This window comes from Podarcis liolepis, assembly GCF_965112155.1.
Source record: "Podarcis liolepis genome assembly, chromosome: 17".
In the NCBI taxonomy this organism is placed as follows: domain Eukaryota; kingdom Metazoa; phylum Chordata; class Lepidosauria; order Squamata; family Lacertidae; genus Podarcis; species Podarcis liolepis.
Window position 1 is genome coordinate 3,077,257 of NC_139571.1, and position 12,143 is coordinate 3,089,399.

The 12,143-nt window shown below is 45.5% G+C and overlaps 1 protein-coding gene across 4 annotated transcripts in view; it reads left to right on the plus strand.

Moving 5' to 3' along the window:
• Positions 1–11,081, plus strand: part of MECP2 (methyl-CpG binding protein 2) — an 89,192-nt gene extending 78,111 nt beyond the window's left edge. For all 4 annotated transcript variants that reach the window (XM_083482564.1, XM_083482565.1, XM_083482563.1 and 1 more), the window contains one exon: positions 952–11,081. In XM_083482564.1, coding sequence (XP_083338690.1) covers positions 952–2,011 — 1,060 coding nt within the window. In that variant the 3' untranslated portion in view covers positions 2,012–11,081. The remainder of the gene's footprint in view (positions 1–951) is intronic.
• Positions 11,082–12,143: the final 1,062 nt, after the last annotated feature.

Consider the following 12,143-nt stretch of genomic DNA (forward strand, 5'->3'; position numbering starts at 1 on the left):
AAACCGCTCAGACCCATGCTTTTCAGGCATGGGACAAGCGAAAGTGTGGATGAGCCCCTAGTTGCAAGACTAGGATTCTACGTCCACCATCAGGCTCAGCATACATAGGAAGCTCAAGCCATAATAATTGATCTCTGTAGCCCAATATTGTCTGTGCAGACTGGCAGCAATTCTCCAAGGTGCTTCCCAGCTGAAGATGATGTGATAGCACCCAGGGCAGTGGCTAGACAGATTTCTCAGTGAGATTCATGAGCAGGGTTATCCCTGTTATCTAGCAGTGGAGACTGGACATCGTTAAATCCAGCAGCTAGCCTTCCTGTGACATTGCACACGAAACACACACACACACACACACCCCATTTTAGAAGAAGCTAAATTTACCCAGCAGCGATTGGCTGTCCACTGTGACAGTCAGGAAACCACTTCCCTCTCCCACTGAATTTAAAGTGGGAGGAAAGAAAGGATAGGCCTGAAATAATAAAGCATCAGATAAACTTTTTTTAATCAGATAATATACCAGGTGTTTGTAGGGAAGAAACCCCAAAACAGAATTAACAAACTAGCTGTCACTCTCCTTCCACCACCACCACCCCACCCCCTCCAAATGCCAGGTACAGAAGCAAAAGTGAGGAGAAACAGAGCCTAGCCTACAGAAAAGCAATCAAATGACCTCACACCCTACTTCTTTCTTAAGTATGTTTGTTACCAATTTGAAGGATTTATTGGACACCTCCATAAATGTTGGATTTATTCAGTTAGTACAGAGCATGTACAAGGTTGTCCACTACAGGGTTTTGTGCACCTTCCTCAAAAGCAGAGACTTTTTCAAGTCAGGAAGTAAACTTGAAGTATGCATTTGTAGTGTAATTCCATTAATTTTCCTTCTGTTCTTCCTCCCCTCTCCCTTTTTCTTTTTGTCCTTTTTCATATCTCCGGCTCTTGCAAATGCAGCCCCCAGGGCAAGGCCTTCCGCTCCAAAGTTGAGCTCATTGCCTATTTTGGAAAGGTGGGGGACACCTCTCTGGATCCTAATGATTTCGATTTCACGGTGACTGGACGTGGGAGTCCGTCACGGCGAGAACAGAAGCCTCCGAAGAAACCCAAAATCACTAAAACGGCTGGCACAGGTCGTGGGCGGGGCCGACCAAAGGGCAGTGGCTCTGCCAAGCCCCGAGGAGCTGCCTCGGAAGGTGTGCAAGTGAAGCGGGTGATTGAGAAGAGTTCTGGAAAACTGCTGGTCAAGATGCCTTTGCAGTCCTCTCCAGCAGGAGCCAAGGCAGAAGGCACTGGTGGGGCCACCACCTCCACACAGGTCATGGTGATCAAGCGTCCTGGGCGCAAGCGGAAATCTGAATCGGACCCCCAGGCTGTGCCTAAGAAACGGGGGCGTAAGCCAGGCAGTGGAGCAGCAGTGGTAGTTGCCGAAGCCAAAAAGAAAGCAGTCAAGGAGCCGGTTGTCCAGGCGGTCCGGGAGACAGTGTTGCCCATCAAGAAGCGCAAGACACGTGAGGCTGTTAGCATAGAGATAGCCAAGCCAAGCCCACCTCCTCCAAGCAACACAGGGGAGCGGAGCCCCAAGGGACAGCGAACGGCTGCCAAGAGCCCAGGGCGCCGCAGCAAGGAAAGCAGTCCTAAAGGGCGGGGTGGCAATGCCGTACCAACCTCTGCCCCTTCCTCCTCCCCTGGCAAGAAGGATCAGCACCATCCTCCCCATCAGCCGCCTTCGGAGGCCCAGGGCAGCTCCCCTTCTCAGTCCCCTGAAAGCCCCAAGGACAGCAGGAGCCTTCCAGCTGAGCCCCAGGACTTGAGCAGCAAGAGCTGCAAAGAGGAGAGGGCTCCGGAAAGTGATGGCTGCCCAAAGGAGCCACCTAAGACTCAGCCCAGCGGCACAGCAGTGCCCTACAAACATGAGCGCAAAGACACTGTGTCGTCCTCCGCGGCCTTGCCCCGGCCCACAAACAGGGACGAGGCCGTGGACACCAGGACACCTGTGTCAGAGCGGGTCAGCTGACTTTGAGGGGGGTGAGTGAGCAAGTGAGCGCCAGAGGAAACAAAGAGAGAGACAGGCACTCCCAGCCCCCCACACCCAGATGAGACTCCAGGCAGCTGCTGGGCAGGACTCCCCTTTCCCCAGAGTGCCCTGGCTTTCAACCATTCAGCTACTCCAAAACTATTCTTCCTCTGTTCCAATCCTTCCCCCATTTTCAATACAGACAAGCACAGTGTGGGGTGCAGAGACATGCCTCCCAGAGCTGGAAGCCACTTTGCACTTTTTCTACAGAATGGGGGCACCCTCTTCTCTCCCCCCACACCCCCACCAGCCCCTTCTGCCATGCTTTGCTGCATATACTACTGACAAGGCAAGCTGTTTGGCAGGGGAGGGGCAGCTCCAAACTCTGGCCTGTCGCCCTGATCCTGCTTGCCCTCCACATTACAGAGGCCTGGTGGACAGATTGTGGGGAGGGTGGGCATGTGTGTATTCCACTCCACCTCCCTAGTGCCATGTAATGTAGTTGTCCAGTCTTAGTTGGATTTCTGTAGTTTTCAGTAGGATGTGTGTGTACACACGAGAGAGAAAGAGATGGGACTGTGGCGTCCTGGGGAACCAATACCCCCCTTTTGCCAATTAGACCAGCAGATAGGAAAGTTTTTCTCTCCCCCAAGGACAGTTGTGCTGCTAAGAGACCACTGGGATACTGGGGGCAACTTTGTAAGAATGTCCTCCTTTCCTACGTCTATCCCCAAAGGAGAGGCCTTTTGATTTTGTTGAAGCAATCTGAGTGTGCTGAAGCGTGTACGTGTGTGCGTGTGCTTGTCATATGCTAAGAGTTAAAATGAGATGTTCTTCCAGTTCTTGTCAATGATGTTAGTTTAGGGAACTGTTTGCACTAATGGAGGCCTTTGCCCACCTTCTGTGAGGCAACGGCATGAAAGAGTGTGCCTGTGTGTACTGGAGCGGGACATTTTGATGGAATTCTGGCTGACCTCTCCACCTTAGTTCTGGGGCAGGAAGGTAGCTGAATGTTTCTAAAACTACCTGATCTTCTGTGCTGGGATTGATATGTGGCAGTGGCTTCACTGAGAAGCCTAGTATTTGTCATTTACAAGGACTTCCTTATGGCTGGCAACCAAGCTCTTCCATGACAGTTGAGCACACCTCACTCCCCAGGGACAGAGAGCTCAGCAGAAGAGTAGTGTACCTTGGGGAGGGGACTTGGTTTCAAATGGATGTCTCCTTTGTTTTGTTTTTCTGTCTGCAGAAGATAGAAGAGGAGGGGTAGGGAAGCATTGACCACTTCAGTGTGCTTGTTTTTGTTTTTAACTGCATATGTAGTACAGACAGGATCTGTGCCCCCTCCATTCTAGGCAGTAGCAAAGTACCCCAAGAACAAGATGGGGGAGTATGGGTCCAAGCCAGCAGTCTGGGCAGGAACTAGAAAGAGTTATCTCTGAAATTGTTGTCACTTTGTGGTGGTGCAAAAGGATTAGAACAAGCCCCATCTTGTTCTGCAGCTCTTTGAGGGCCAAAATAGATATGATTCTGGACCTTCATGATCAGATTTTTATTTATTTGTTTTTAAAAAAACAACTTAAAGCCGCAGGAGGCTCTGCTTTTGATCACAGCAGCAGTGCTGAGGAAGAGGGTATTTAACTCTCTCCTTCTCATCCAACCCCTGCGCTGGTTGTCTTTGGTGCATACACACCATACAGTGGTACCTCTGGATGCAAACGGGATCCGTTCCAAGCCCCGTTCGCATCCTGAGCAGAACACAACCCGTGTCTGCGCATGCGCGGGTTGTGATTCACCACTTCTGCGCATGCGCATGACGCCATTTTGAGAGTCTGCGCATGTGTGAGCAGCAAAACCCGAAAGTAACCCATTCCGTTACTTCTGAGTCGCTGCGGAATGCAACCTGAAAATGCTCAACCTGAAGCATATTTAACCCGAGGTACGACTGTACATATAAAGCACATGACTTCCCCAAAGACGCCTGCCCCTAAAAAGAGCCACAATTCCCATCACACTTAACAGGTTAAAGTTCCCAGGATTCTTTTTTGGGGGGGGTGCACTTTAAATGTTCAATGTGTACACAGCTTAATTCCCATCCCATCCAAGCTGCTATTTTCCCTGCTTGTGAGGGGATACAGGTACCTGCACAGTACTGCCCCGTCCCCATCCCCCCCCCGCATAAGAGGGGCAGAATTTAGATCAAGAAAATGGCCATGTGGCCAGTATAGCCACCCTCTCCCTCAGCACCTCTTTTCCAATAAAAATTGGAGCCTCCTGCAGATTCTTGGAATTAAAAATTAAAAAATGTTGAAGGATCTCTGGAGGCATGCCTATTTTTGGCCCTTAGAGAGAGACCTCAGTGTGGAGACAACTTATTTTTATGTTTTCCCTTTTTGCCTATTCACCAGATAAGTAGAGTAAAATTCCTTCCGTTTGTGGCAACTGTCAAAAGACTCCCCCCCTTGCACTTATTAAGTATAGATAAAGGGTAATGCACTAGTCATAACTGAGAGACTCCAGGTTCATAGTGGGAGGACCAGTTAGGATTGGGACTGCCTTCACTGCAACAATTTACTGAATTGCTCATTTTTGCTTGGCTTCCTGCGCTGGCACCACAGTCAAAGCCAAATTTTGATTTTTCTTTTCTTCCCATGTATATAACTCAGCAATTGGCAGAAAGGTTGGGGATAGCTTCTAATTTTTGTTCTTCTGGGAGAAATCCTTTGCTAGTGATTGGACTGAAGTCTGCTGCTAATCACAGACTCTGGAATATACCCACCCGCACCCGCTCTAAGGGAAGGCCAGTTCATCATTCACTTGGGTGGAAGTGGCTGTCTGAGGATACTGCTGTGGAAACATGGTAGAAAGTACAAAGAAGTGGGGGAGAAAATGGCTTTGTGATAACAAAAACAAAAAACAAAAAACCCAACAACTTCTCAAAGGGCTTTTCTTTGATTATTTTTTTAAAAGGCACAAATATAATGGGGTAGGTGGGTGGGAAATGAACAAGTATTCACCAGGCTATGGGAAACCTGGGGTGGAGAAAATATAGTTCCCTTTGGTCTCAAGTTCTTTGGGGAGGTTTTTTCACCTGACGCTGGTCCAGGATGAAGCTGTCCAGGCTCCAACCTCCAAGTCCGCATGAGAAACCCTCCCTCGTTTACTAATTCTTTTGAGTTATGAAGGGTTTTTCGTAAATAGAGAACAGAACTTTGCACTTCACTCCACTCCGGGACTGCCACTGGTTTGACACGTTTTGAATCTGCAGTGCATTGCCCCTGGAAATGAATTATTGCAGCTAAGGTTTCCACAGAAGTATCATGGGTGAAGTAGCTAGGCATTGCCGTCCTGAAAAAAACAGGGCAACCTTGGGACTAAATAATGGGCAGAATAAAAATAGTGGTGGCAGCAACCCTTCCTTTCTCAGAATGGGCCTTCTCTGAAATTCCACTCAGTCCAGCTGATGACTGAGAGTCAGACTAGGTGGCAGCAAATCTGTATTTGTTAAAATGATTGTGTGAGCAGGGGAGAGATAACATGTGGGCACATGTATGTGCCTCTTGCTTTCTCCTTGCACACCCTCTCTCTGGCACATACCCTTCTCTTCTCAGCTTTCTTCCCAGCTAAGATCTGATTACATGTTGGATCTTATGGGATGGGAGAACAGTGCCTGTGGAGAGGCGGCTAGGGGTTGGTAAGCAGGCCCAGGGTGGGTTCAGGTTCCTCCACCTGCTTCATGTGTGCTGCTTCTGCTCTGAAAATTAGACCCACACCTCCTTGTTCTATGCATGGCTGGGGACAGATGTGTTTAAACAAGAAGGTCTGCCACTACCATGTCAGTTTAACCCTGAGAGTGCCCTTGGTCTAAACTTCCTTCAGGTGCAGGCCATTGTTGCATTCCACTACCTTTCTGGGATTCATAACAGCCCCTCTTATGCTGCAAAGTGGAGATCTAGCTTTGCAGGAAACACACCCAGCATTTGGAGCTATCGGGCAATATGTTTTGCTATGTCTTCTGTAGACTGCCACAGGGAATCAATGTTGCCAACATTAGGCTTTGAAGAGGTCTCCTCGGGCTTTCCTCACTATTTGGCAGAGACCATTTAGAAAACGTGGCTCTTTCTGTCACAGATAGATGTGACTTCACCTCTGTGTTCCAAAATTATCCCAGCTTCAAAAACATGTACAGGTGGCAGATCAAAAGCAAATTGATTTGTTGAGGCAGGCAATTGCCCTCATGGGAGAAATATTTTATTTCTTTTTAGTTGTTTTTTCATGGAGAGATTGATGCACTTTAAAGTCAAGAGAGAAAAATAGTCTGTCTTCAATGAGCCACAAGCCCATTGCAAACCACATGGTACTGGCAGTGAGGGTAGAAGGGGTTATGAGCCATATGTAGCCAAGTGGGGAGACTAAACAAAAGCTACAAATAGAGATCCATATATTTTTAAAAAGAAAGCCTCCGTGTACAACTTAATTGAAGTTAGATGTTTTTGGATAGAAAACGTGTCTAGGGGCAAGTGTACATGTTGGAAGATACCAAGCTAGAACAGCAATACCCAGTTCCACACTCGAACCACCCCAATGCCTAATCACATACCACTATCTAGGTTTAAAGAGCTTGCAAAACCATGGAGTATCCTGATCCCATGTGTCTACATTCCAGACAAGTGAAAGGATGGCATCTACATGCCATTATCCTCCTTCTTGGTGTGATGTAGTACTGGAAAAAGAAGAGGGGTAGATTTTTGTCAGTGATGTAAGGCCAAACTTGATGTTGGTGGCAGACCTGGGTTTCTTCCAGACAACTACAAAGTGGCCAGAGCAGGGAGTTTCTTTGCACTGGAGAAACAACAACCCGGAAGAAGGTTATAATCCTGCGTGCCTTTTTCCCTTCTCTCTTTTCTCTCCCTCCCCCCAACTGCTGCAGTTGGCATCCTTTCTGCTGCTCCACTTTGCAGTTGTTTTCACATCTGGGTCTTCCACCAAAAATTTAGTTCAGCCCAAAGAAAAAAGATCCTCAAAGTGCAATGAAAAGTTAATAGTGGGGTGTGAAGTAAGTCCTGGCCTCTCCCCATCCCCCACTAACCTAATGATGCTATTGCTGCTGGCTGCTTCTCCCCGAGTGAGTTACACCAGTTGTAGTCTGGCAATCTAGGTCCTCTTATTTACAGGGATAGAGAGTTGTGAGCTCCACCTCTGCTCCCAGCTCTGCCCACTTCCACCCAGCTCAGCCTCAAAGACGAATGTGGATAGTGCCTGGCGTTTGAGAGACTGCGCAAGAGGTTTCTACCTTGTTAGCATTGTGAACCACCCAATGTTTCTGTGTCAAGTGAAAATAAACTTTTCGTCGGTTTCAATTATTATCCAATAATGTGTAGAGTTTAACATTAGGCCTAACTCTTTTGTTTGGGGATTTACTTTCCGTTTGTTTGTTTGTGTGTATGTGTGTTGTTTTTTTTAAGGCACCCAAGTAGACACAGAAAAAATGTCTAATTTTATATATCTGTATATTGCATTATAAATGAGGGGTTGCTTTTTCTGCTTATTGCACCACTATCAAACAAAAGGACAACAGACCAACAAGCAAGGAATGATATGGTCTGTTGAGAATTTATTATATGTTGCTTCTTGACCATTTTTCCTGGTATTTGATATCATAGGACAAGGGGAAATAAAACTGACCCATCAAACCTGCCTGCCAGTAATTTTTCTCCATTACAGAGCTGAACTGCCTTTTAACCCTGGCTGTTTTCCATTTCTGAAAGGGGGTTTCCTCTCTTGTCTCAAGAGAGGAAAACCAACAAGGTGGTTGAGTATAGCCAACATTTTAATTTTTTTGCACTCCGTCAACTTCTAGGGCAGGGCACTCATTTGGGAAAGGAGGGAGGACGTAAGGAGGGACTCCAATTGACCATACAAACCTATATCCAGTTGGACTTGAATCTTAACAAGCACCATTAGCATGATTTGTCTGTGTCAGTTAATGGCCACTTCAGTAGCAAAATAATTTTGCATGATAGCATTGCTGTTTGAAAACTCCTTTTGGTTCTCAGCTGAACCCCCAAGTACTGTTCCCCTAGTCTAGAGCATATCTCTTCCTCCTTACAGAAAACAAAATTCTTGTTAAATTCCACACACAGAGAGGGAGAGCCCTCCTCTGGCATCAGGCAGGAATTGGCCACACTCCACATACCTCTCCCCTCCCACCAACTGAAAGCATGTCGCACACTCCTTTCCCCCCTCAGTTTAGCAGAAGTCCAGATCTCATTTCCAAAGGCCTTTGGCCGGCACAAGTGCGATGTGATTCCCATCTTGCTTACATGCAGAGGCGGCTCCAGAAAAGGGAGCAAAGAAGGAGTGTCTGGAGGTTGAGCTTTCTTTCTCATACTGCAGTCTTTCCAAACAGAAACAAGTCATTTCACCATCTATATTTTTTAATTCCGACAGCGTGGACAGGGAATTATTCGAGTAGGATTTTGTGCTTCCCGTCTTCCTGGCACTGCCCATGCTTGCATGACTGATAATCTGGGGGCATTAGATTTGCTTTCTAATAAATAATTGTATATAAAGTCTAAAATGTCCAAGTGCTGGTAGCACCAATGATAACGGGACCCTACTGGCATTCATCAGGTCAAAGGCTGAGTCATTTGAAGGCTTGCTGGCACAACAACTACCAGACTTTTTAGAAGACATCTGAAGGCAGCCCTGTTTAGGGAAGCTTTTAATGTTTGATGTATCACAGTATTTTAATATTCTTTTGGAAGCCGCCCAGAGTGGCTGGGGAAATCCAGCCAGATGGGTGGAGTATAAATAATAAATTATTATTATTATTATTATTATTATTATTATTATTATTATTCCCTACCCAGATCTCGCCACATCCCACAAGGGACCCTTGGGAAGAGGGCTGGGTAGGACAGTTTGCTCTCTGCCAACTTCCACCCGCAAGTTGCCAAATCAGCAATATTCTGAGGTAGTAGCTTAAATCTGCTGTTCTTCCAAAATAAATACATCTAGACAAGTGCAGATGACACTGGTGGGCAGGGAATGAAGACTATTCTTCCGAACTGAAGTAGGGAGAGGGGATTTCTCACTCCGTAGATCAACTTGCATAAGGCTTTCTTCCAATCAAGGGCCCAGAGTTCCTTTTCCAAGCTCTGCAGGTTGGCCGTGTTTGCTGCAGTTGTGTGTAGCTGCACGAGGAGTAGGTGAACAACTTGGAAATATGTCTCATTTGGGGGGGGGGTTCATTGTGAGTGCAAAAAAAACAAACCTGGCAAACTCCCTCCTCAATCGTACTGGGGCAGGGGGAAGGATGGGGGCATTCTCTTCTCCTGCTTCCGTCAACTGACATGCCGCTAACAACAAACCAACTTCCTTCTGCTTCACAACTCAGTAGTGATCACCATATGACCAAATAGTACAAGGACTGTTATTAAATGTATGCTGAGTGCTTGCTACCCTGTACAGCTCTTAATCCTCACGTAGCCGACTCTCTCTCTCTCTCTCTAGCCAGTGGTGTTTCTTTCTCTTTCGGACTCCTTAATTATTATTTTTAAATTCCAGAGACACAATTTTTGTTGTGGGGAAGGGAGGTTGTATTTCCCTCCCCCCCCCCCATAACTTTTTTTTTTCCGGGGGGAGGTTGCAAAAAAAACCTGTGGTGTTTGGGACTCTAATTGTGTGTAGGGTTTTATCTCCCCACCCTCACTCCCCCCAACCCTGCGGGGGGGGGGGTGTGTCAAAAAAGGAATGTCGGTGAAAATCTCTGTGTGTGTTTTTTTCTTTATGGTCCACGAGTGTGTATCGTGAACATTTCTGTAAAGTAATTGTTCCAGGCACAAACGCTTTTGAGTGTTTCAGACGTATGTATATATATTTTTAAGGGAGGAAGAGCGTATACTTTACTTTTGTCTTGTCTGTTGGCAGTAAAAAAGGGGAGGTTAACTGGGGATGTGGCAAGCCGAGTGTTTTTAAACAGGCATTCCCAGGGTATTTTGTACAGCTGCTTCTAACAGTCCACCACCATGTGGGCCATGTGGCAAGAGGTGGCTTGATTCCTTCACATGAGTATTCATTTGGCTGGGGGTGAATAAACCAGAAGGACCTGGCACCTCAAGGGCAATAAAGGGGAATCCTATGAACCTTTCTGCTAGATTCAGAGGTGCATTTAACATCTTGTCAGAGGGGCTGTATCTAAAGGAGGCCCATTGATTTGTTTTTAACGCCAAATGTTACTAATTCCTATTTCTAGGACAGCAAATATCTAGCCTTAGGGGAATAAAAATGCTCCAAGAATCCTCCAGATAGAACCAGGTAGGTGTGGGGATTGACAGTTTTAGAAATCAAGTTAAAAATGTTTCATTGTTCACTCCTGTGCTCCCACACCCATACTTCTGGATCGCACCTTGCATTTGGTTGATGTGTTTTTGGGACAATTACTTTTAAGAACTATTGAGTAGATTGTTTAATAAATCTTTAAAACGGATTGCTCTTTTTGTAGGTTTTGTGTACAGCCAAAAAAAAAAAAAGACTGAAAGCACTGACTATATTTAAAAAAGGAAAAAAAGAAATTTATTAAATGAAAATTTGTATTATTTCAGTAAGAAAATAACAAAATCCGTCTGAATGTACATGTATATGTTTAAAGAAATCCACCAACTCCCTCCCTACCCTTGTATCCTATTTATTATATAAAACGTTTGCCTTACAAGAAAGCAGTCCTTTCTTTATGGGTGTTTCTATCTTATTTTGGTTGTTAAAACAAGCAACTTGATTTATCCCCCCCTTCCAATAAAGATACAGTGACAACTGCATTTTTATATATGTAAGGTCATATAAAAGAAACAAATTCTATTTTTTATGTTAAAAAGAAAGGTTCAGGCCCAGTCTTAGCACTCAGCATGCATTCTACGCAGTCATCTAGTTGCATCTCATGTTGGTAAGTACTGTATTCTGTGCTAGAATTGGATTATAAACCTATGTAAATGTTACAGATTTGTTTGAGCCTTTCATTACCAAGGTAGAACTGTTCTGCCCTGCCATTAAAATATAATATTTTTTTCTCTGTTGTGGATGAGGATGTCTTTTAGTTGGTTGCAAAGCGGCCTCTTCTTTGTGCCAGTTTATACTGATGCAGGAGTACATTGTTTCAGGGATTTATATTCTGCTTTTCAAAACATTGTTCCCAAGTTTGAGTTACATAGAACTTTGGACTGAGCAGAAAGGCAGTCTTGACCAGAGAACACACCAGAATACTTATAAACACAGAATTTGTCACTTTCAGGAAGATCCCTTTCAAATGGCACAAAATGATGACTATTTCCACACTCAAAACTCAAAACAATACACTGACACGAAGAGGGCTTGTACTGTTAATTATATTATATTATATTCCTTTGCAAAGGCATAGCAAACAGTGTCTTATTTCTTGTTATAGGAAGTCTCTCTTATAGGGAAATGGTTCTCAGGTTAGTCTCTAAGCTGTGATAGCAGATGGAGTCATAAAACAATTGTGGTGTTGTAGCCAAGTGTGTCAGTGGAGTCCTTGCTGCACTATCAAATGTTCATGGGTGGCTCTTTGAGAAATCATGCCCCAGGGTTTGTTAGTTCAGTTAGACTGCTTCACAGGACCAGCCCAATGTATTTTGCTGCCTTAGGCAGAGGATGTCCCCCCTCCCCAAATCCCGCCCCCCAAGCCAACTGAACCGAAAGTTGAATCTTACTTCAATAGCCTTAGCATCTGAGAACAGCAGACCATTTCCTGGAAAATTGCAAAATCCACCACCACCCATTTTGCTACTCACAAAGAGGGTGGCAAAATAAATTTAATTCAGTTCAGCTCTAGCATTGTCCTTCAGGGAAGCTTGTCTTGTACCCTTGATTAAAATAACTGGATAAGAAACCCTTGAACACAGTTTGGAAAACCACTGCCTTAGACCAATGGCACAGCCCAATCAGAACACCAGGTATGGAAAACAATTTTCATTTTTGAAAACTTGCAATGTTTTTAATATTTCCCACATCTGTAAGGACTACCCACCAGCTATTACATTCCAGAATTTATCTACCTTGGCCTACCATGGTGGGTGGCGGTGGGGGCACCGCAGAACAGCTGCTTACCCAACAA